Genomic DNA, 27,692 nt, shown 5'->3' with positions numbered 1-27,692 from the left:
GTGCTGTGTATGTGTGACTTCCATGTTGAGGCCCTCTTTGCGGGGGTGGGGTGCATGGGGTGGACAGGAGGGGCATAGGTCTGATCTGAGGGGGCCTAAATGGGGTGTGGGCATGGTTGACTTGGGGGGTGTTCCCTCTCTCTTTCTCTCTCTCTCTCACACTGTCGGTTTCTCTCACTCTCCATTACGACCAGCCTCCCTCTTTTCTCATTCTAAAATATTTTCTTCCTCTACTTTCCTGGACTCTATCTCGCTCCCTTCTTCCCCGGGCACAGATTTCTGTGTCTATGTGCAACAGACAGAGTGAAGAGAAACCCAAAAGAGCGTCTGAGTCTTACCTGTATATGCCACGTCTTCAGTCTGGTCAGCGGCAGGGAGGTTGGAGGGTCAGCTGACCACCATATTACGACACCTCAGGCGTTCTCTCTCTCTCTCTGCCTGCACCTCCTGAACACACAACATGGTCGACAACATGGTCAGTCTGGGCTTGGGGTCAGGTGGTTACAGCATGGTTGGCATGCCATTCTATGGCGGAATGGTAACACAATCAACATTGTCGTTTGGGGTTCAGTACACACTCGACATTTTAGTCACTGTGGTTCATGAAGCCAAAGTGTGTGTCAGGCCAAACATGAGGCCCTGCCTTGGCCGTTGCTGTGGCCATCTGGGTGTGTGTGTGTGTGTGTGTGTGTGTGTGTGTGTGTGTGTGTGTGTGTGTGTGTGTGTGTGTGTGTGGGGCATGTGTCGCCTGTTCCTGAGTGACTCACAGTGTTACTGCAGGGTCATGTGATCAAGAACAGGTGGCACTCTGGTACACCTCCTACCCCCTAAACACACACACACACACACACACACACACACACACACACACACACACACACACACACACACACACACACACACACACCACTGTGCATGTCCTTATTGACATGATGTTGTGGTTTACACAGAGTGCAGTCAACCTAAATGTAATGTACCCTACCCATTCCTACTCCCTACTTTCAACTCTTCACCCCTCCTCCCGTCTGTCCTCCTCCCTCTACCTCCTCCCCACTGTCCTCCTCTTTCACCATCTCCACTTACCTAAACAGATAACCTCTCTCTCTCTTTCCCTCCCTGCCTCCCTCTCTCGCCCTTTCTTGCTCTCTCTCTCTCTCCTCTCTCTCTCTCTCTCTCTCTCTCTCTCTCTCTCTCTCTTCCAACTCACCATGCAGGCTCATGGAAAACACACACACGCATTACTGTTTCATACACATACCTAAATACACGACATAAACACACACTACACTCTATAAGAGTTGTACCATAAACATATAGCTCAAGGCATGCTTCGGCATGTACTTCTATAAACACAGGTCCTGACAGTTGGGTCAATAATTGGAATGTTTACATTCATCTGCCCCTGGCAGTCAAGTGGACTAGCAGTTAAGGCACTTGACCTTTCACCCAGAAGTCAGGGGTCATAGGCCTTACTCCCTGGAAGGCCACAGCTGATGTGGAGGGCCCTCAGAGGCCCCTACATGGATGAATGTCTACAGTATCTGTTACTTTGCGTGACTGCTTACTTTTCAGCTTAGTGAGCAGTCTGTTGACAGTGAAAATATACTTAGTTGGCCATGAAATTATGTTTGAATTGACACTAAAACCAAACAGTTTCAATATATTCCACACTCCCACTCTTTGTGAATGTCACGATATACAGTATGTTGCATTCATATCATCCGTATCAGTGTAGCCTAAGGGGATTTTATGCTCGTACTAAATGTCAATACTGACTTCAGATCAGTTCAGAGTGAGATGTGTGGGAGAGATAGGGTTGATTCTGAGAGTTCATCAGCGATAAGGCTGAACTGAGATCAGATGAGACGTGTGTCTACTACAGTATCTGTCTGTAAAGGTCAACCCGTGGGAGGAACACTAACCAGCCCAGCAGAGAGATTCATTGAAGAAAGGAGAGGAGGAGTGAAGAGGAGGGAGAGAGGGGAGGGAGGAGGAGGGAGAGAGGGAGGAGTGAGAAGGAGAGACAGGGGGAGGAGTGAGGAGGAGAGAGAGAGGAGTGAGGAGGAGGGAGAGAGGGGAGGGAGGAGGAGGGAGAGAGGGGAGGGAGGAGGAGGGAGAGAGGGAGGAGTGAGGAGGAGGGAGAGAGAGAGGGGGGAGGAGGGAGAGAGGGAGGAGTGAGGAGGAGAGAGAGGGAGGGAGGAGTGAGGAGGAGAGAGAGCTGTGAGGAGGAGCGAGAGAGGGAGGAGTGAGGAGGAGGGAGAGAGGGAGGAGTGAGGAGAGAAAGACGAGTGAGGAAGAGGGATAGAGGGGAGGTGGAGGGGGTAGGGAAAGAAGGAGTAAAAGAGAGGGGAGTGAGAAAGATAGGGAGAGAGGAGATTAAAGAGAAGAAATAGATTAAAGAGAAGAAATAAAGAGTGAAGCATGGGTGAGAGAGGCAAGGAGGGGGAGTGGCAGAATATAGAGAAGAGAGGGAATGAGGACGAGTGAAAAACAACCCAACTATCCAAAAGATGAAAAAGGTGGGAAAATAAACCAGGTGGGGAGATTCTTAAAGTCTTCAAGAGAAACAGATAACAAGAAGAAAAAAACAAGGGATGGAGAATCTCACAGTTTCTGAGAAAGAGGGAGAGAGAGATTAAAGAATGGAAAATTAGAGACAAAATAAGCAAAAAAAAGTAGCAGAGCGAGAGAACTGGAGGGGGGAGAGGAGAGAGTGAAGGAAGGAGGCCAAGGTCGTGAAAGGGCCAAGACAGTGTTTCTCTCATGACAGCAGGACTACATGTGACTTTGCTCAAGTCAAGGTCTGCATTGTGCCAGCCCTGCACTATTGTACTGATATCTGCCCTATTGTCTGAGCACCAGCTGGGATACACGAGCTGCACACACACACACACACACACACACACACACACACACACACACACACACACACACACACACACACACACACACACACACACACACACACACACACACACACACACACACACACCATACACACACAACCCACACACACACACACAAACCCACACACGTACTTTGTGCCTTCACTCTCCCTGCATCTGATACTGAGTTGTATGTCAAATGAACACAGCATTAGTTCAGATAACAAAACACCATGGAATGAACACACTTACCCACTGAACACAGCTACTGACTGAACACACTGACCCACTGAATACAGCTACTGACTGAACACACTGACCCACTGAATACAGTTACTGACTGAACACACTGACCCACTGAACACAGCTACTGACTGAACACACTGATCCACTGAACACACCTACTGACTGAACACACTGATCCACTGAATACAGCTACTGACTGAACACACTGACCCACTGAACACCCTTACTGACTGAACACCCCTACTGACTGAACACACTGACCCACTGAACACAGCTACTGACTGAACACACTGACCCACTGAATACAGCTACTGACTGAACACACTGACCCACTGAATACAGCTACTGACTGAACACACTGACCCACTGAATACAGCTACTGACTGAACACACTGACCCACTGAATACAGCTACTGACTGAACACACTGACCAACTGAACACAGCTACTGACTGAACACACTGACCCACTGAATACAGCTACTGACTGAACACACTGACCCACTGAATACAGCTACTGACTGAACACACTGACCCACTGAACACAGCTACTGACTGAACACACTGACCCACTGAATACAGCTACTGACTGAACACACTGACCCACTGAATACAGTTACTGACTGAACACACTGACCCACTGAACACAGCTACTGACTGAACACACTGACCCACTGAATACAGCTACTGACTGAACACACTGACCCACTGAATACAGCTACTGACTGAACACACTGACCCACTGAATACAGCTACTGACTGAACACACTGACCCACTGAACACAGCTACTGACTGAACACACTGACCCATTGAACACCCTTACTGACTGAACACACTGACCCACTGAACACAGCTACTGACTGAACACACTGACCCACTGAACACAGCTACTGACTGAACACACTGACCCACTGAATACAGCTACTGACTGAACACACTGACCCACTGAATACATCTACTGACTGAACACACTGACCCACTGAACACAGCTACTGACTGAACACACTGACCCACTGAATACAGCTACTGACTGAACACACTGACCCACTGAATACAGTTACTGACTGAACACACTGACCCACTGAACACAGCTACTGACTGAACACACTGATCCACTGAACACACCTACTGACTGAACACACTGATCCACTGAATACAGCTACTGACTGAACACACTGACCCACTGAACACCCTTACTGACTGAACACCCCTACTGACTGAACACACTGACCCACTGAACACAGCTACTGACTGAACACACTGACCCACTGAATACAGCTACTGACTGAACACACTGACCCACTGAATACAGCTACTGACTGAACACACTGACCCACTGAATACAGCTACTGACTGAACACACTGACCCACTGAACACAACTACTGACTGAACACACTGACCCACTGAATACAGCTACTGACTGAACACACTGACCCACTGAATACAGCTACTGACTGAACACACTGACCCACTGAACACAGCTACTGACTGAACACACTGACCCACTGAATACAGCTACTGACTGAACACACTGACCCACTGAATACAGTTACTGACTGAACACACTGACCCACTGAACACAGCTACTGACTGAACACACTGACCCACTGAATACAGCTACAGACTGAACACACTGACCCACTGAATACAGCTACTGACTGAACACACTGACCCACTGAATACAGCTACTGACTGAACACACTGACCCACTGAACACAGCTACTGACTGAACACACTGACCCATTGAACACCCTTACTGACTGAACACACTGATCCACTGAATACAGTTACTGACTGAACACACTGACCCACTGAACACAGCTACTGACTGAACACACTGACCCACTGAACACCCCTACTGACTGAACACACTGACCCACTGATCACAGCTACTGACTGAACACACTGACCCACTGAACACCCCTACTGACTGAACACACTGACCCACTGAACACAGTTATTGACTGAACACACTGATCCACTGAACACACCTACTGACTGAACACACTGATCCACTGAACACAGCTACTGACTGAACACACTGACCCACTGAACACACCTACTGACTAAACACACTGAACACAGTTACTGACTGAACACACTGACCCACTGAACACAGTTACTGACTGAACACACTGACCGACTGAATACAGCTACTGACTGAACACACTGACCCACTGAACACAGCTACTGACTGAACACACTGAACACAGTTACTGACTGAACACACTGACCCACTGAATACAGCTGCTGACTGAACACACTGACCCACTGAACACAGCTACTGACTGAACACACTGATCCACTGAATACAGTTACTGACTGAACACACTGAACCACTGAACGCCCTTACTGACTGAACACACTGACCCACTGAACACAGCTACTGACTGAACACACTGACCCACTGAACACAGCTACTGACTGAACACACTGAACACAGTTACTGAATGAACACACTGACCCACTGAATACAGCTACTGACTGAACACACTGACCCACTGAATACAGTTACTGACTGCACACACTGAACCACTGAACACAGCTACTGACTGAACACACTGAACACAGTTACTGACTGAACACACTGACCCACTGAATACAGCTACTGACTGAACACACTGACCCACTGAATACAGTTACTGACTGAACACACTGACCCACTGAACACAGCTACTGACTGAACACACTTACCCACTAAACACAGTTACTGACTGAAAACACTGACCCACTGAAGACAGCTACTGACTGAACACACTGATCCACTGAATACAGTTACTGACTGAAAACACTGACCCACTGAACACCCTTACTGACTGAACGCACTGACCCACTGAACACAGCTACTGACTGAACACACTGACCCACTGAATACACCTACTGACTAAACACACTGAACACAGCTACTGACTGAACACACTCACCCACTGAACACACCTACTGACTAAACACACTGACCCACTGAACACAGCTACTGACTGAACACACTGACCCACTGAACACACCTACTGACTGAACACACTGAATACAGTTACTGACTGAACACACTGACCCACTGAATACAGCTACTGACTGAACACACTGACCCACTGAACACAGCTACTGACTGAACACACTGAACACAGTTACTGACTGAACACACTGACCCACTGAATACAGCTACTGACTGAACACACTGACCCACTGAATACAGCTACTGACTGAACACACTGACCCAATGAACACAGCTACTGACTGAACACACTGAACACAGTTACTGACTGAACACACTGACCCACTGAACACAGTTACTGACTGAACACACTGACCCACTGAACACAGCTACTGACTGAACACACTGATCCACTGAATACAGTTACTGACTGAACACACTGACCCACTGAACACCCTTACTGACTGAACACACTGACCCACTGAACACACCTACTGACTGAACACACTGACCCACTGAACACAGCTACTGACTGAACACACTGACCCACTGAACACAGCTACTGACTGAACACACTGACCCACTGAATACAGTTACTGACTGAACACACTGACCCACTGAACACAGCTACTGACTGAACACACTGAACACAGTTACTGACTGAACACACTGACCCACTGAATACAGCTACTAACTGAACACACTGACCCACTGAATACAGCTACTGACTGAACACACTGACCCACTGAACACAGCTACTGACTGAACACACTGAACACAGTTACTGACTGAACACACTGACCCACTGAACACAGTTACTGACTGAACACACTGACCCACTGAACACAGCTACTGACTGAACACACTGATCCACTGAATACAGCTACTGACTGAACACACTGACCCACTGAACACCCTTACTGACTGAACACACTGACCCACTGAACACACCTACTGACTGAACACACTGACCCACTGAACACAGCTACTGACTGAACACACTGACCCACTGAACACAGTTACTGACTGAACACACTGACCCACTGAACACAGTTACTGACTGAACACACTGACCCACTGAATACAGTTACTGACTGAACACACTGACCCACTGAATACAGCTACTGACTGAACACACTGACCCACTGAACACAGCTACTGACTGAACACACTGAACACAGTTACTGACTGAACACACTGACCCACTGAATACAGCTTCTGACTGAACACACTGACCCACTGAATACAGTTACTGACTGAACACACTGACCCACTGAATACAGTTACTGACTGAACACACTGACCCACTGAACACAGCTACTGACTGAACACACTGAACACAGTTACTGACTGAACACACTGACCCACTGAATACAGCTACTGACTGAACACACTGACCCACTGAATACAGTTACTGACTGAACACACTGACCCACTGAACACAGCTACTGACTGAACACACTGACCCACTGAACACAGTTACTGACTGAACACACTGACCCACTGAACACAGCTACTGACTGAACACACTGATCCACTGAATACAGTTACTGACTGAACACACTGACCCACTGAACACCCTTACTGACTGAACGCACTGACCCACTGAACACAGCTACTGACTGAACACACTGACCCACTGAACACACCTACTGACTAAACACACTGAACACAGCTACTGACTGAACACACTGACCCACTGAACACACCTACTGACTAAACACACTGACCCACTGAACACAGCTACTGACTGAACACACTGACCCACTGAACACACCTACTGACTGAACACACTGAATACAGTTACTGACTGAACACACTGACCCACTGAATACAGCTACTGACTGAACACACTGACCCACTGAACACAGCTACTGACTGAACACACTGAACACAGTTACTGACTGAACACACTGACCCACTGAATACAGCTACTGACTGAACAAACTGACCCACTGAATACAGCTACTGACTGAACACACTGACCCAATGAACACAGCTACTGACTGAACACACTGAACACAGTTACTGACTGAACACACTGACCCACTGAACATAGTTACTGACTGAACACACTGACCCACTGAACACAGCTACTGACTGAACACACTGATCCACTGAATACAGTTACTGACTGAACACACTGACCCACTGAACACCCTTACTGACTGAACACACTGACCCACTGAACACAGTTACTGACTGAACACACTGACCCACTGAATACAGCTACTGACTGAACACACTGACCCACTGAACACAGCTACTGACTGAACACACTGACCCACTGAACACAGTTACTGACTGAACACACTGACCCACTGAACACAGCTACTGACTGAACACACTGAACACAGTTATTGACTGAACACACTGACCCACTGAATACAGCTACTAACTGAACACACTGACCCACTGAATACAGCTACTGACTGAACACACTGACCCACTGAACACAGCTACTGACTGAACACACTGAACACAGTTACTGACTGAACACACTGACCCACTGAACACAGTTACTGACTGAACACACTGACCCACTGAACACAGCTACTGACTGAACACACTGATCCACTGAATACAGCTACTGACTGAACACACTGACCCACTGAACACCCTTACTGACTGAACACACTGACCCACTGAACACACCTACTGACTGAACACACTGACCCACTGAACACAGCTACTGACTGAACACACTGACCCACTGAACACAGTTACTGACTGAACACACTGACCCACTGAACACAGTTACTGACTGAACACACTGACCCACTGAATACAGTTACTGACTGAACACACTGACCCACTGAATACAGCTACTGACTGAACACACTGACCCACTGAACACAGCTACTGACTGAACACACTGAACACAGTTACTGACTGAACACACTGACCCACTGAATACAGCTACTGACTGAACACACTGACCCACTGAATACAGTTACTGACTGAACACACTGACCCACTGAACACAGCTACTGACTGAACACACTGAACACAGTTACTGACTGAACACACTGACCCACTGAATACAGCTACTGACTGAACACACTGACCCACTGAATACAGTTACTGACTGAACACACTGACCCACTGAACACAGCTACTGACTGAACACACTTACCCACTGAATACAGTTACTGACTGAACACACTGACCCACTGAACACAGCTACTGACTGAACACACTGACCCACTGAACACCCTTACTGACTGAACACACTGACCCACTGAACACACCTACTGACTGAACACACTGACCCACTGAACACACCTACTGACTGAACAAACTGACCCACTGAACACACCTACTGACTGAACACACTCACCCACTGAACACACCTACTGACTGAACACCCCTACTGACTGAACACACTGACCCACTGAACACACCTACTGACTGAACACACTGACCCACTGAACACCCCTACTGACTGAACACACTGACCCACTGAACACAGCTACTGACTGAACACACTGACCCACTGAACACAGCTACTGACTGAACACACTCACCCACTGAACACAGCTACTGACTGAACACACTAACCCACTGAACACCCTTACTGACTGAACACACTGACCCACTGAACACCCTTACTGACTGAACACCCCTACTGACTGAACACACTGACCCACTGAACACAGCTACTGACTGAACACACTGACCCACTGAATACAGTTACTGACTGAACACACTGACCCACTGAATACAGTTACTGACTGAACACACTGACCCACAGAACACCCTTACTGACTGAACACACTGATCCACTGAACACACCTACTGACTGAACACACTGACCCACTGAACACACCTACTGACTGAACAAACTGACCCACTGAACACACCTACTGACTGAACACACTCACCCACTGAACACACCTACTGACTGAACACACTGACCCACTGAACACACCTACTGACTGAACACCCCTACTGACTGAACACACTGACCCACTGAACACACCTACTGACTGAACACACTGACCCACTGAACACCCCTACTGACTGAACACACTGACCCACTGAACATAGCTACTGACTGAACACACTGACCCACTGAACACACCTACTGACTGAACACACTGACCCACTGAACACAGCTACTGACTAAACATACTGACCCACTGAACACACCTACTGACTGAACACACTGACCCACTGAACACTCCTACTGACTGAACACACGGACCCACTGAACACCCTTACTGACTGAACACACTGACCCACTGAACACACCTACTGACTGAACACACTCACCCACTGAACACACCTACTGACTGAACACACTGACCCACTGAACACACCTACTGACTGAACACACTCACCCACTGAACACACCTACTGACTGAACACACTGACCCACTGAACACCCTTACTGACTGAACACACTGACCCACTGAACACAGCTACTGACTGAACACACTCACCCACTGAACACAGCTACTGACTGAACACACTAACCCACTGAACACCCTTACTGACTGAACACACTGACCCACTGAACACCCTTACTGACTGAACACCCCTACTGACTAAACACACTGACCCACTGAACACAGCTACTGACTGAACACACTGACCCACTGAACACAGTTACTGACTGAACACACTGACCCACTGAACACATCTACTGACTGAACACACTCACCCACTGAACACACCTACTGACTGAACACACTGAACACACCTACTGACTGAACACACTCACCCACTGAACACACCTACTGACTGAACACACTGACCCACTGAACACACCTACTGACTGAACACACTGACCCACTGAACACACCTACTGACTGAACACACTGACCCACTGAACACCCTTACTGACTGAACACACTGACCCACTGAACACCCTTACTGACTGAACACACTCACCCACTGAACACCGTTACTGACTGAACACACTGACCCACTGAACACCCTTACTGACTGAACACACTGACCCACTGAACACAGCTACTGACTGAACACACTGACCCACTGAACACAGCTACTGACTGAACACACTCACCCACTGAACACAGCTACTGACTGAACACACTAACCCACTGAACACCCTTACTGACTGAACACACTGACCCACTGAACACCCTTACTGACTGAACACCCCTACTGACTAAACACACTGACCCACTGAACACAGCTACTGACTGAACACACTGACCCACTGAACACAGTTACTGACTGAACACACTGACCCACTGAATACAGTTACTGACTGAACACACTGACCCACTGAATACAGTTACTGACTGAACACACTGACCCACTGAATACAGTTACTGACTGAACACACTGACCCACTGAATACAGTTACTGACTGAACACACTGATCCACTGAATACAGTTACTGACTGAACACACTCACCCACTGAACACAGCTACTGACTGAACACACTAACCCACTGAACACCCTTACTGACTGAACACACTGACCCACTGAACACCCTTACTGACTGAACACCCCTACTGACTAAACACACTGACCCACTCAACACAGCTACTGACTGAACACACTGACCCACTGAACACAGTTACTGACTGAACACACTGACCCACTGAACACACCTACTGACTGAACACACTCACCCACTGAACACACCTACTGACTGAACACACTGAACACACCTACTGACTGAACACACTCACCCACTGAACACACCTACTGACTGAACACACTGACCCACTGAACACACCTACTGACTGAACACACTGACCCACTGAACACACCTACTGACTGAACACACTGACCCACTGAACACCCTTACTGACTGAACACACTGACCCACTGAACACCCTTACTGACTCAACACACTCACCCACTGAACACCGTTACTGACTGAACACACTGACCCACTGAACACCCTTACTGACTGAACACACTGACCCACTGAACACAGCTACTGACTGAACACACTGACCCACTGAACACAGCTACTGACTGAACACACTCACCCACTGAACACAGCTACTGACTGAACACACTAACCCACTGAACACCCTTACTGACTGAACACACTGACCCACTGAACACCCTTACTGACTGAACACCCCTACTGACTAAACACACTGACCCACTGAACACAGCTACTGACTGAACACACTGACCCACTGAACACAGTTACTGACTGAACACACTGACCCACTGAATACAGTTACTGACTGAACACACTGACCCACTGAATACAGTTACTGACTGAACACACTGACCCACTGAATACAGTTACTGACTGAACACACTGACCCACTGAATACAGTTACTGACTGAACACACTGATCCACTGAATACAGTTACTGACTGAACACACTGACCCACTGAATACAGCTACTGACTGAACACACTGACCCACTGAACACACCTACTGACTGAACACACTGACCCACTGAATACAGTTACTGACTGAACACACTGATCCACTGAATACAGTTACTGACTGAACACACTCACCCACTGAACACCCTTACTGACTGAACACACTGAACACCCTTACTGACTGAACACACTGGCCCAGTGAACACACATTCACCTTACACTTTCTCTCTCTCCCTCTCACAAAGAGCACACACGCAGTCTCTGAGGAAACAAAGTGTGTGTGTGTTAGAATGCCTACTCGCGCGTGTGAGCCTGCATGGCGTGTGTGCAGATGTCATGCTTGGGCTGCAAGAGACCTTAGTCAGTGGTGATTCAGAGACATTCTCCATGTTGGGACAGCAGACCATACCTGAACTGGACTACACACACACACGCGCACGCACGCACGCGCGCACACACACACGCGCACACACGCACACACACGATCTGTTGTATGTCAGTAAATGAGTTTGTCTCTCTGTCTCCCTGTCTGAGAGACAGTGTGTGCAGAAGTCACCTGGCAGAGGGCTACATTCTGGACACAGCCTGAACTAACTCCCTTTTCTACACACTCACATAGACATCACAACAGAACGATTCAGAAAAGTCACGTGTGTGTGTGAGATAGAGTGGCAGAGTTGGTCTGTTTTCTTTGGATGTGTGTGTGTGGTGTGTGTGTAGGAGGAGGAGCAAGCCAAGGTCTGTTGGCAGAGTTTTCGTGGGAGTAGACTGCGGTGGGGTGTTGGGGTAGGGAACCTCTGCCACATGTCTTCAGAAAAGGTCATGGTCGACCACAGTTGGGCTGCAAAGATCAAAGATAACCCCCCCACACTCACACACAGTCATGCACACGCACACAGACAGGCGGACAGACAAACACTCCTACACACAGTCATGCACACGCACACAGACAGGCGGACAGACAAACACTCCTACACACAGTCATGCACATGCACACAGACAGACACACACACTCCTACGCACCCAGTCATGCACACGGCACGCACACAAACAGAAAGCCAGACAGATGGACAGACAGAGAGTTTCAACCAGACTCACACCCACACATAGACAATGTGAGAGACAGACAGAGACAGAGACAGACAGACACACACACACCCACACATACATCCACACATAGACAATGTGAGAGACAGACAGAGACAGACAGACAGACAGACACACACACACCCACACATAGACAATGTGAGAGACAGACAGACAGACACACACACCCACACATAGACAATGTGAGAGACAGACAGAGACAGACAGACACACACACCCACACATAGACAATGTGAGAGAACAGACAGAGACAGACACACACACACACACACATAGACAATGTGAGAGACAGACAGAGACAGACAGACACACACACACACACATAGACAATGTGAGAGACAGACAGAGACAGACAGACACACACACCCACACATAGACAATGTGAGAGACAGACAGAGACAGACACACACACCCACACATAGACAATGTGAGAGACAGACAGAGACAGACAGACACACACACACACACATAGACAATGTGAGAGACAGACAGAGACAGACAGACACACACACCCACACATAGACAATGTGAGAGACAGACAGAGACAGACAGACACACACACACACACATAGACAATGTGAGAGAACAGACAGAGACAGACAGACAGACACAACCACACACAGACAGACAGACAGACAGACAGACAGACAGACAGACAGACAGACAGACAGACAGACAGACAGACAGACAGACAGACAGACAGACAGACAGACAGACAGACAGACAGACAGACAGACAGACAGACAGACAAAACAGATCTGAAGATCTTGGGTGAATCTGTAAACACACAAACAAAAACAGAGCAGAACGGAGAGGAGAAAAAACGAGGAGACTAGAGCGGTGTAGCGGGGAGCAGAGTGGAACAAACAGCTGGTAATAAGATCTAGACAGAGGCTAATGAAAGGTGCTCAGGAGCCTGAGTGCTAAAATCTGGAGCTGTGAAGTGTGTGTGTGTGCATGCGTGTGTGTGTGAATATCTTAAGACGCTTTCAACATCTGTCACTCATTCATGTGGGTGTGGCTAACTCCCTCCCTCCCTCCCTGTCTCTGTCTCCCTCTGTCTCCCTCTGTCTCTCTCTGTCTCTCTCTGTCGCCCTCTGTCTCCCTCTGTCTCCCTCTGTCTCCCTCTGTCTCTCTCTGTCGCCCTCTGTCTCCCTCTGTCTCCCTCTGTCTCCCTCTGTCTCCCTCTGTCTCTCTCTGTCTCCCTCTGTCTCTCTCTGTCTCTCTCTGTCTCCCTCTGTCTCTCTCTGTCTCCCTCTGTCTCCCTCTGTCTCCCTCTGTCTCTCTCTGTCTCTCTCTGTCTCTCTCTGTCTCCCTCTGTCTCCCTCTGTCTCTCTCTGTCTCCCTCTGTCTCCCTCTGTCTCTCTCTGTCTCCCTCTGTCTCTCTCTGTCTCTCTCTGTCTGTCTCCCTCTGTCTCTCTCTGTCTCTCTCTGTCTCTCTCTGTCTCCCTCTGTCTCTCTCTGTCTCTCTCTGTCTCCCTCTGTCTCTCTCACACACACACACACACACACACACACACACACACACACACACACACACACACACACACACACACACACACACACACACACACACACACACACACACACACACACACACACACACACACACACACACACACACACACACACACACACACACACACACACACGCGGAGAGCCTCCAACGCAACTACAATAGATGGCTTTAACGCTTACAACATAAACACATTTCCTATGACGTCAACTCCAATACACGTCTCTTTCAATGTCAACTCCAAAACCCATCACTGTATCAACTCCATTGCACATGACACTGCAGCTCCGTTTTATATATCAAACTCCATTACACACTGGTTTCCAGTATAGCCCCAGTCCCTATATACCCGTCTCGTGTCTATTAACACAACGCTAGACATGGGATAATCAACGAGGGGCTATGCGCTCTATAAAGAATGGCACCGAAGGAGAAGGCTGCCGTTTTACGATCCCGTAACCATTTTTTTGCGTTACTTGTAACCTCTTTTGTGCATAATGTTTTACTGCTGCTGTTTAATTATGTGTTACTTTTATTTTCAATTTTTTACTTATTTTTTTTAACTTAATACTTCTTAAAGCATTGTTGGTTAAGGGCTTGTAAATAAGCATTTAACGGCAAGGTCTACACCTGTTGTATTCGGCGCATGTGACGAATACAATTTGATTTGAATTCTATGGACAATAAAGAAAGGCGTGGAAGGTGTGATAGCGCGGAGTTGATTATCCCTTTTATACCATGGATATAATTTAACACACCAGAAATTTGTTAATTTGCAGGTAGAAATGTCTTCAACATCCACTGAAGTAGCTAGCAAGCAGAAGCTGCCATGGTAACCAAACAGACTTGCTAGCTTAGCTAACCAAACTATCAGTCCTAGCTTGCTATTACGAAAATCGAATTCAACAATACCAATACCGTTTTCAATTCGACTGATTGCTTTCAAAAAACAACTCAAACGAAACACGGAAAAATGAACTATAGCCATTGAATTGTACCGCGCAAAAATATTATGCGTTACAGGGAAATAATGCACGCTCTAGAATGCCCTTCAAGCCAATCAGAAAGGAGTATTCAACAATTGTATAATAAAAAAAGGCGCCGAAGATGATGGCTGACATTTTACATGCCCGTAATCAATTGTGCTATTTGTTATTTTTTTTGCGTTGTATGTAACTTATTTTTGTTTACTTATTTTGTACATAATGTTGCTGCTACCGTCTCTTATAACCAAAAATAACTTTTGGACATCAGAACAGTGATTACTCACCTCGAACTGGAAGAACCTTTTTCCTTTAACGAGTCCGACGAGAAGGATATACTGCTTTCCCGGGAACAGGCCCAAATCCCCGTCATTCGCGTGAAGAAAAGGCGGAGGAAAAGAGGACGCAGATCGGGCTGCCTTCTGAGAATCCGTAGGCTAGCGAGTAAACTCCCACTGCCTTCCGTTTTACTTGCTAACATGCAGTCATTGGAAAATAAAATGGATGACCTACGATTATGATTATCCTACCAATGGGACATTAAGAACTATAATATCCTATGTTTCACCAAGTCGTGGCTGAATGACGACACAGACAATATAGAGCTGGAGGGATTTTCAATGCACCGGCAGAACAGAGATGCTAAGTCTGGTAAGACGAGGGGTGTGTCTTTTTGTCAAAAACAGCTGGTGCGCGATGTCTAATATTAAAGAAGTCTCGGGGTATTGCTCACCTGAGGTTGAGTACTTTATGATAAGCTGTAGACCACACTATCTACCAAGAGAGTTCTCGTCTATATTATTCGTAGCCGGAAATTTAGACCGATGCTGGCACTAAGAGCGCACTCAACCAACTCTATGAGGCCATAAGTGAACAATAAAATGCTCACCCAGAAGCGGCACTCCTAGTGGCCGGGGACTTTGATGCAGGCAAACTTAAATCAGTTGTACCAAATTTTTACCAGCATGTCACATGTGCAACCAGAGGAAAAAACCTATAGACCACCTTTACTCCACACACAGAGATGCATACAAAACTCACCCCCGCCCTCCATTTGGCAAATCTGACCATAATTATATCCTCCTGATTTCTGCTTACAAGCAAAAACTAAAGCAGGAAGCACTAGTGGCTCGCTCAATACGGAAGTGGTCAGAGGGTGCGGATGATACGCTACAGGACTGTTTTGCAAGCACAGACTGGAATATGTTCCAGGATTCATCCAATGGCATTGAGGAGTATACCACCTCAGTCATCGGCTTCATCAATAAGTGCATCGACAATATCGTCCCCACAGTGACCGTACGTACATATCCCAACCCGAAGCCATGGATTACAGGCAACATCCGCATCAAGCTAAAGGCTAGAGCTGCTGCTTTCAAGAAGCGGGACAGTAATTCGGACGCCTATAAGAAATCCCGATATGCCCTCAGATGAACCATCAAACAAGCAAAGCGTCAATACAGGATAGAGGTCGACTGATTAATCGGAATGGCCAATAAATTAGGGCCGATATCAAGTTTTCATAACAATCGGTAATCGGCATTTTTGGACACCGATCATGGCCGATTACATTGCACTCCACGACAAGACTGGGTGGCAGGCTGACTACCTGTTATGCGAGTGCAGCAAGGAGCCAAGGTAAGGTGCTAGCTAGCATTAAACATATCTTATAAAAAACAATCAATCAATCTTAACATAATCACTAGTTAACTACACATGGTTTATGATATTCCTAGTTTATCTAGCTTGTCCTGCGTGGCATATAATCGATGCGGTGCCTGTTAATTTATTATTGAATCATAGCCTACTTTGCCAAACGGGTGATTTAACAAGCGCATTACCGAAAAATGCACTGTCGTTGCACCAATGTGTACTTAACCATAAACATCAACACCTTTCTTAAAATCAATACTCAAGTATATATTTTTAAACCTGCATATTTAGATAATATTGCCTGCTAACATGAATTTCTTTTAACTAGGGAAATTTTGTCACTTCTCTTGCGTTCTGTGCAAAAGAGTCAAACTGTGTGAAGACTATTTCTTCCTAACAAAGACAGCCAACTTCGCCAAACGGGGGATGATTTAACAAAAGCGCATTTGCGGAAAAAGCACAATCGTTGCACGACTGTACCTAACCATAAACATCAATGCCTTTCTTAAAATCAATACACAGAAGTATATTTTTTTAAACCTGCATATTTAGTTAAAAGAAATCCAGGTTAGCAGGCAATATTAAACTAGGGAAATTGTGTCACTTCTCTTGCGTTCATTGCACGCAGAGTCAGGGTATTTGCAACAGCCGCCTGGCTCGTTGCGAACTAATTTGCCAGAATTTTACGTAATTATGACATCACATTGAAGGTTGTATAATGTAACAGCAATATTTAGACTTAGGGTTGCCACCCGTTAGATAAAATATGCAACGGTTCCGTATTTCACTGAAAGAATAAACGTTTAGTTTTCGAAATGATAGTTTCCGGATTTGACCATATTAATGACCTAGGGCACGTATTTCTGTTTGTTATTATATTATAATTAAGTCTATGATTTCATAGAGCAGTCTGACTGAGCGGTGGTAGGCAGCAGCAGGCTCGTAAGCATTCATTCAAACAGCACTTTACTGCGTTTGCCAGCAGCTCTTCGCAATGCTTCAAGCATTGCGCTGTTTATGACTTCAAGCCTATCAACTCCCGAGATTAGGCTGGCAATACTAAAGTACCTATTAGAACATCCAATAGTCAAAGGTATATGAAATACAAATGGTATAGAGAGAAATAGTCCTATAATAACTACAACCTAAAACTTCTTACCTGGGAATATTGAAGACTCATGTTAAAAGGAACCACCAGCTTTCATATGTTCTCATGTTCTGAGCAAGGAACTCAAACGTTAGCTTTTTTGTACATGGCACATATTGCACTTTTACTTTCTTCTCCAACACTTTGTTTTTGCATTATGTAAACCAAATTGAACATGTTTCATTATTTATTTGAGACTAAATTGATTTTATTGATGTATTATATTAAGTTAAAATAAAAGTGTTCATTGTTCATTCAGTATTGTTGTAATTGTCATTATTACAAATATATATACAAAAATCGCCCGATTAATCGGTATTGGCTTTTTTTGGTCCTCCAATAATCGGTATCGGCGTTGAAAAATCATAATCGGTCGACCTGTAATACAGGATTAAGATTGAATCCTACTACACCGGCTCTGACGCTCGTCGGATGTGGCAGGTCTTGAAAACTATTACGGACTACAAAAGGAAACCCAGACGCGAGCTGCCCAGATGAGCTAAATGCCTTTCATGCTCGTTTCGAGGCAAGCAACACTGAAGCATGCACGAAAGCACCAGCTGTTCTGGATGACTGTGTGATAACGCTCTCGGTAGCCGATGTGAGCAAGACCTTTAAACAGGTCAACATTCACAAAGCTGCGGGGCCAGATGGATTACCAGGACGTGTACTCAAAGCATGCACGGATCAACTGGCAAGTGTCTTCACTGACATTTTCAACCTCTCCCTTACTGAATCTGTAATACGTACATGTTTCAAGCAGACCACCATAGTCCCTGTGACCAAGGAAGCGAAGGTAACCTGCCTAAATGATTACCGCCACGTAGCACTCACGTCAGTAACCATGAAGTGCTTTGAAAGGCTGGTCATGGCTCACATCAACAACATCCTCCCGGATACCCTAGACCCACTCCAATTCACATACTGCCCCAACAGATGGCGCAAACTCAATTATATTATATATTAAGACCTATATACTAGGCGGTGTCAGAGGAAAGCCCAAAATATTGTCAGAGACTCCAGTCACCCAAGTCATAGACTGTTTTCTCTGCTAACGCACAGCAAGCGGTACCGGAGCACCAGGTCTAGGACCAAAAGGCTCCTTAACAGCTTCTACCCCCAAGACATAAGACTGCTGAACAATTAATCAAATGGCACCAGACTATTTACATTGACACTGAACCCCCCCCCCCCCCATTTGTTTTGTACACTGCTGCTACTCGCTGTTTATTATCTATGTATAGTCACTTCACCCCTACCTACATGTACAAATTACCTCTAACCTGTACCTCCGCACACTGACTCGGTACCGGTACCCCCTGTATATAGCCTTGTTATTCTTATGTTATTGTATTATTTTTTTTAGAATTTTTTACTTTAGTTTATTTGGTAAATATTTTATTAACTCTTCTTGAACTGTACTGTTGGTTAAGGGCTTGTAAGTAAGCATTTCACGGTAAGGTCTACACTTGTTGTATTCAGCGCATGTGACAAATCAAGTTTGATTTGATTTAAAAGTGTATAAACTGCTGTTCTGCTGTAATCTCTGTCTGAAGACATGACTGTCAACTCCATAACACATGACCATAGTCCTCACCGTCAACACTAGTCTGTGAGCACACAGTTGTTTTTACCTGGCAGAGCTGCTGACATGTCCGCACACGTCTCTCTCTCTCTCTCTCTCTCTCTCTCTCTCTCTCTCTCAGAGCAATGTGTCCTGAGGCAGCAACGTCTGCAGTGAACCTAATGTTGTAATAAAACAATAAACTGTCTTAATTTCAGGACTTGTTGTAGTCTGTAAGGTAATGTGTGTGTATGCGTGCGCATGCGCGTCATACTCTCAGTCAGGGCTTATGGGATATGTGTGAGAAGGAGGGCTTAAAATAAGTGCCTGAGGGGACAAACTCACAGGGGAAGAAAAAGAGGATACCTAGTCAGTTGTCCAACCCGAATGCCTTCAACTGCAATGTGTCTGTCCTGCATTTAACCTAACCCCTCCGTGTGTGTGTGTGTGTGTGTGTGTGCACGCGCGGCGCGTGCGGGGCGGACATGCGTGTGTGTGACCAACCAGTCCGACATGCCCTTCCAAGCCCACATACCGGTCTCAGACAAACTGCTGCCTTCTCAGTTGCACAATAAGAATACATGCTCCAGTCACGTTCCCACTACAGACTGGAATGTAATGGGTCTGATGTAGGAATACTGCTGTACTGTGTTCTCCCTAACCTCACTGACTGTAACATAATAGCTGTACAATCATGATGGAACCCCATGCAGATCACTTTGTTGAAAAAGGGAACGTTAAATCCACAGGCCTAAATTGTGTGTGTACACTGTATACATGTGTGTGTATACTGTATAATGTGTACGTGTGTGTGTGTGTGTGTGTGTGAGACAGTGGTGTGCTGCATCCCAATCCCCATCTGCTACAGCCCCATCTGTTGACACTCAAACACACATTAACACAAAGGACCTCTTTATCTTCACACACCGCACATGATCCCCACATACTGTTTATACAATCATCAGAGGACCACACACACACACACACACACACACACACACACACACACACACACACACACACACACACACACACACACACACACACACACACTCACTCACACACACAGAAAACACACTAACGCGACCCACATTGAAACGCACTACTAAACACACACAACCCCCACACTGTACAAGACACTCACCCTCTCCCCTCTAGAGAAATACCTCTCTCTACCTAGCTCTCTAACCAGGTCCTGCCTGCCCGTCAGGTTCTTAAAGGGGCAGTGTCAAGACACTCACCCTCTCCCCTCTAGAGAAATACCTCTCTACCTAGCTCTCTAACCAGGTTCTGCCTGCCCGTCAGGTTCTTAAAGGGGCAGTGTCAAGTCAGAGAGTTAAAAGGGAGGGGGAGCGCGCGCGCGTGCGCACACACACACACACACACACACACACACACACACACACACACACACACACACACACACACACACACACACACACACACACACACACACACACACACACACACACACACACACACACACACACACACCACACACACACACACACACACACACAGCGCTTCCCTTGGGCCCGCTCTAAAACACCAACCAAACCCCCATATCACATTAAAGACCCGGAGAGAGACGGATAAAGAGGGATAACCATCAGAGGTGGGAGGGAGAAGGAGAGAGAGAGAGAGGAGGGTAGAGAGAGGGGAGGGAGAGAGAGAGAGAGAGAGGGAGGGAAATAAAGTGACAGAGAGAGATAGATTGGCTAAACATTGCCTAGAGAGAACATAACCGCTCCAATGTTCATAGGATCAATGCCTTATAAACACTGTGACTACGTCACACCAATCTGCTGATGTCAGCACAGCCTTACCCGGTGTCGCGGTTATTAACGTCCCCCCCCCCCATCACCACTGAGGGAATTGTACCTTTGACACTAGCATGAAAAATGTCAATATGAGTCCTGTCATGTCCGGGATAAATTATCCAACAGTGTGTCGGGTGTGTGTGTGTGTGTGTGTGTGTGTGTGTGTGTGTGTGTGTTTTGGGGAAGTACTGTGGTGACTTTGTACTGGTCTCATGTCACGCAAGTGGTTCATCTGTCCCGGTCACCGTGGCAACGGGCTGCCAGTCTGTAGTTGTAATCCTAGGAATCAGGCTACAGCTGGACTACAGTCACACGCAGTACAGTCTCAAACGGAACATTTCACACACACTCAACTGCCTCACTATGCCTTTGTGAACACAGTCCTACAACCTGAATTGAGGTCTACAGATGTAGGATCTTAATTTGATCAGTCTTTTATTGCTGAGAATTTTCCTGCACAGCGGGAAATACAAAGTTGTAGTTTGTATTTCGAGGTTTAAAAAGCCTTCTAAAGTTGGTAATTTCCACTTTAAATGTCAGACTTGATTTGCCCTAACGAAAATGGTGTATCAACCCCTACAAAAAAATATCCATTAATTATAATCCACATAATTATTCACATTTCCTGTTAATGCAGGATTATTTTCCGGCTGTAGCAAACTGGCTCAAATAAAGATCCTACACATGTATGCGTCTGTAAGTGTGTGTATGTATGTGCATATGTGTGTGTGTCCTTGCCCAGCTGCACGAGGGCAGGGGAAATGAGGCAGAACTCAATCTTCCCCCCACCTGTCTCTCTGGAGGGAGGAGCCGTAGGGCTTACACTGCTTTCTTCATCACACACACACACACACACACACACACACACACACACACACACACACACACACACACACACACACACACACACACACACACACACAGCTGTACGTGCTAGACAGGAAGGAAGAGCGTGGGTATGACATTATAATATTCATATTATATGAATGTATGTTCAGAGTCCGTTTAATGCATGTATATCAGAGAGAGTAACGATCTGTAAGTGTGTTTGCACAGCGAGCTGCCTGCTGGTGGAGCGAGAGAATATTTACTGGGCAGAAATAGAGAGAAGAGAGGGAGGAAAGGAAGGAGAGAGGGAGAGGGGGAGGCAGATACTTAAACACAGCGAGATGAAGCAGATGACAGAGAAGAGAGAGAGAGAGAGAGAGAGAGAGAGAGAGAGAGAGAGAGAGAAGAAGGGAGTGAGAGGGAAAGAGAGGGGAGGGTTACTAGGTCGACAGAACCCATTGACAGGACAAAGATGCAGGATGGAGATACTATAAAGCCATAGAGAGAGGGTGTAATGTTTACTGTTCATTTTTATTGTTTATTTCACTTTTGTTTATTGTCTACTTCACTTGCTTTGGCAATGTTAACATATATTTCCCATGCCAATAAAGCCCTTAAATTGAAATTGAATTGAAAGTGAGGGGGGAGGAGAGGAGAGAGGTGTGTGTGAAATCACACGGCTGTTCTGTTTGACACTGCTTTGGAGTAGAGATGCCCACACACACACACACACACACACACACACACACACACACACACACACACACACACACTTATTATAGCTATAGGCTACCTTTACTCCCACACATCTAGCCATAGGCCTATATAATGTTTAGGTATAGCTTGGGCAGCTTACAAATATCTACACGCCTACACACATATTGTCACTTATACATTTGTTTTCTCACTAAAATGCTAACAAAATACGCATCTATCCACAGCCAGATAGACAGCCCTAGACTATATACATTTCAATTTAATTTAAGGGGCTTTATTGCATGGGAAACATGTTTACATTGCCAAAGCAAGTGAAATAGGGAAAAAACGAAAGTAAACAATACAAACAAACAATACAAAATGAGAGTCATGGGAATAGAGTCCCATTTGGGAAGCAGACAGGTCTGGCCTGTGGATCCAGTGAGTCTGGCTCTAACCCTGTTATAAAACTGATTACAGCAGCACTGATAACACTGTGGACTGTACATTCACTGACACACAATCACCCTCTCTCTCTCTCTCTCTCTGTCTCTCTGTCTCTCTCTTTCTTCTACCCTTGCTATTCAATTCAATTCAAGGGGCTTTATTGGCATGGGAAACATATGTTTACACTGCCAAAGCAAGTGGAATGGATAATAAACAAAAGTGAAATAAACAATCAGAAATGAACAGTCAACATGACACTCACAAAAGTTTCAAAAGAATAAAGACATTTCAAATGTCATATAATGTCTATATACAGTGTTGTAATGGTGTGCAAATAGTTAAAGTAAAATAAATAAACATACATTTAGGTTGTATTTACAATGGTGTTTGTTCTTCACTGGTTGCCGTTTCTTGTGGCAACAGGTCACACATCTTGCTGCTGTGGTGTTTCACCCAATAGATATGGGAGTTTATCAAAATTGGATTTGTTTTCTAATTCTTTTGGGTCTGTGTAATCTTTTTTTTAAACGTATTTATTTTTTACCCCTTTTTCTACCCAATTGGTAGTTACAATCTTGTCTCATCTCTGCAACTCCCGTACAGACTCGGGAGACGCGAAGGTCAAGAGCCGTGCATCCTCTGAAACACGACCCAACCAAGCCGCACTGCCCACTTAACCCGGAAGCCAGCCGCACCAATGTGTCAGAGGAAACACCGTACACCTGGCGACCATGTCAGCGTGCACTGCGCCCGGCCCGCCACAAGTCACTAGTGCACGATGGGACAAGGACATCCCTGCCAGCCAAACCCTCCTCTAACGACGCTGGGCCAATTGTGCGCCGCCCCATGGGTCTCACGGTCGCGGCCGGCTGCGACAGAGCCTGGACTCGAACCCAGAATCTCTATTGGTCTTCTAGGCAGAGTTCCTCTGTCCAGTGTCTGTGTTTTTTTGCCCATCTTAATCTTTTCTTTTTATTGGCCAGTCTGAGATATGGCTTTTTCTTTACAACTCTGCCTGGAAGGCCAGCATCCCGGAGTCGCCTCTTCACTGTATTTCTGATAAATGTTATGTTATTTTAATGGACAAAACAATGTGCTTTTCTTTCAAAAGTGTATATATAAAAGTGTATATTTTATATATAAAAAGTGTATATTTCAAAAGTGTATATAAACACCCACAGCTTATGGCCGGAGGGCCAGTGTCCAACTCAGTCTCCCTCCTTCCATCCCTCCATACCTCACACCTGCTGAGGCCCACAGCAAGGTCATACACCTCAATTACCCTCTACAGAGAGAGGGGGAGGAGGGAGAGAGAGAAGGATGGGTGGAGGGGCGGTACAGAGAGCTAGGTGTGGAAGGAGGAAGAGAGAGAGAGAGAGAAAGAAGGCGGTGAAGTCAGATTTCACGCTATCTTGAGCACCGGCTCGCACGCCCCAATGATTCCTGTCATTTTATTTATGACGCCAAATGTTTAGTACCCGCTCTCCTCTCACTTTCCTTCCCTCTTTCTCTCCCCGATCCTTTCTTTCTCTACTTCGCTGAGTGTATAGTCAGCCATGTCCGTTTAAGCCTTCCACCAATCACAGTTCCCCACGATCCACAACTCATCAATATAATACAGCAGCTGTATATTAAACCTCTCATCATGAAGAACTACAGTCTTCACGTGAACAGTAGAGCTTGGAAATGGGAGATTACAGAAATGATGAGCATTTCATTTCTCAGTGGTAAGATAATGAACGCCTCACGTTACAGCTATTGATCCTAACAGACATGATTAGCCCTTTACACTCGTGGGAATTGGCCAATGTGGATGGGGCTAAATTGCGATGTTTCTTACAGAGGAAAGCATATGCATAACCCGGCAGCAGTTTGGAGATAATGGGGAAGTGGTTCGACTAAAGGTTCGCCAGACACAAGACGGAATCCACTTTTATGTACCTTTTACATTTACTGTACTTTTTGATCACGAAATCTGAAAAATACTCTAGATATGTTCAGTAACAGCAAAGAATATTCTTGGGAAATGTTGGGTAGGTGCAGCATAAGCGAAAACAACTACAAGGGTTGAGCGAGAGGTCTAACTGTAGTCTCCAAGTGGACACACACCTCTCCAAACTGGGCACAGTCCCCTAAATAATTTCAACGCACTTTCATGACTCAAAGAAGAGTCTTCAACTATAAGGTGCTTTTTGAGCTCTCCTAGCTGTGCCCGTTGAGGAACCAGAGGAAGCACACTTGCAGTTGTTTTGAACACAGCCCTTCATCCCTGCCAACACATAATTTACACAATCCAAAAACGGTCCATTGTAACTCGGAATCTGGGTCAGGTAGGCATCATGTGAAGGTGTGTTCTATTGCGAACCTGCCTGCTAAATGATCAAATACCATCTTACAGTGTTAGGTTTTCCACAAGGCAAGACGGAGAAGCAGAACATCATTTTGGTGCGCATTGAATGGAGTCAGGAGTGTGTTGACATGCGACAAACACAGGCTCATCCTGTTCCCAACAAGCCAGGGTAGAACGCCATGCCCTCTTGTAACTGTGGATCAAACATAGTGATCATAAACGCTGACACTGTATATGACGTGAGTTTTATGACATGGAAATATGATGTGCACATTTGGACTCGCGGGTGTTTGGCTTGGTTGTATGGCATCAAAGCGGTATTTATTATTATTATAACACGGAGTCGTCTCTTCATTTTCAGCATGTCCCTCACACGGACAACAAAACCCTTGCAAAGGTTGCTCAATTAGCGGGAGGGATGGGGGGGGCGACCTCTCGTCTCTCGCAAGGTGCTCAAGTTTATAACGGCTGTCAGTCAAAACTCGTACGGAGCTGTGAAGCGGAGACCCTGAGCTCTGACGTCGAGTAGAGTGTGTCACTGCACAACCACTGCTTTCCAATTCAGAGAGAGGGGAGAAAGGGGAGGGAAGATAAGGGTGAGGGTCAAGGGGAGTAGAATGAGAGGGGAGGGAGTAGGGGATGAAAGAAGAGATGCAGACAGTGAAGAGAGGGGGAGAGAGAGGGGAGAGAGAGGGGGAGAGAGGGGTGAGAAAGGGGGAGAGAGGGTCTTGAGGTCTGCTCCTTGATCCAAAGGAGTGGGATCAGGTTACGTTGTCTGAGAGGAGACAGACAAGCCTGCAGACACACACACACACACACTGAGAGCGAGAGAGGTCACAGTGCACCCGTTGCCCTCCACACACACATGCTTGTGAAAACAAACATATATACACACACACACACACACACACACACACACACACACACACACCACACACACACACACACACACACACACACACACACACACACACACACACACACACACAGAGAGTTTCTCTCGCAAACACTCACCAGAGCTAAGCACGCACACAAAGTACAGTGGTAACACATCTCTGACTGACACACAAACACACTTCTTCATTGTCAAAAACACACGACATTCCCTCCTACCTCCACACAACCACACCTTCACATACACACCTCAGTAACTACCTACGAGTCAAAACGCCTAATACGCCAAC

At 46.3% G+C, this 27,692-nt stretch overlaps 1 protein-coding gene across 1 annotated transcript in view; it reads right to left on the bottom strand.

The window, feature by feature from the left end:
- Positions 1-337: 337 nt before the first annotated feature.
- LOC145880007 (uncharacterized) overlaps positions 338-27,692 on the bottom strand; it is a 137,673-nt gene continuing 110,318 nt past the window's right edge. The window contains exon 5 of the mRNA XM_082977481.1: positions 338-447. Within this exon, the coding sequence (XP_082833607.1) occupies positions 414-447 (34 nt within the window). The 3' untranslated portion in view covers positions 338-413. The remainder of the gene's footprint in view (positions 448-27,692) is intronic.

This window comes from Salmo salar, chromosome 07, assembly GCF_965601325.2.
Source record: "Salmo salar chromosome 07, fSalSal1, whole genome shotgun sequence".
Classification (NCBI taxonomy): Eukaryota; Metazoa; Chordata; class Actinopteri; order Salmoniformes; family Salmonidae; genus Salmo; species Salmo salar.
Note: the sequence above shows the minus strand (reverse complement) of the source record. Positions and strands in the feature narration are given on the sequence as shown.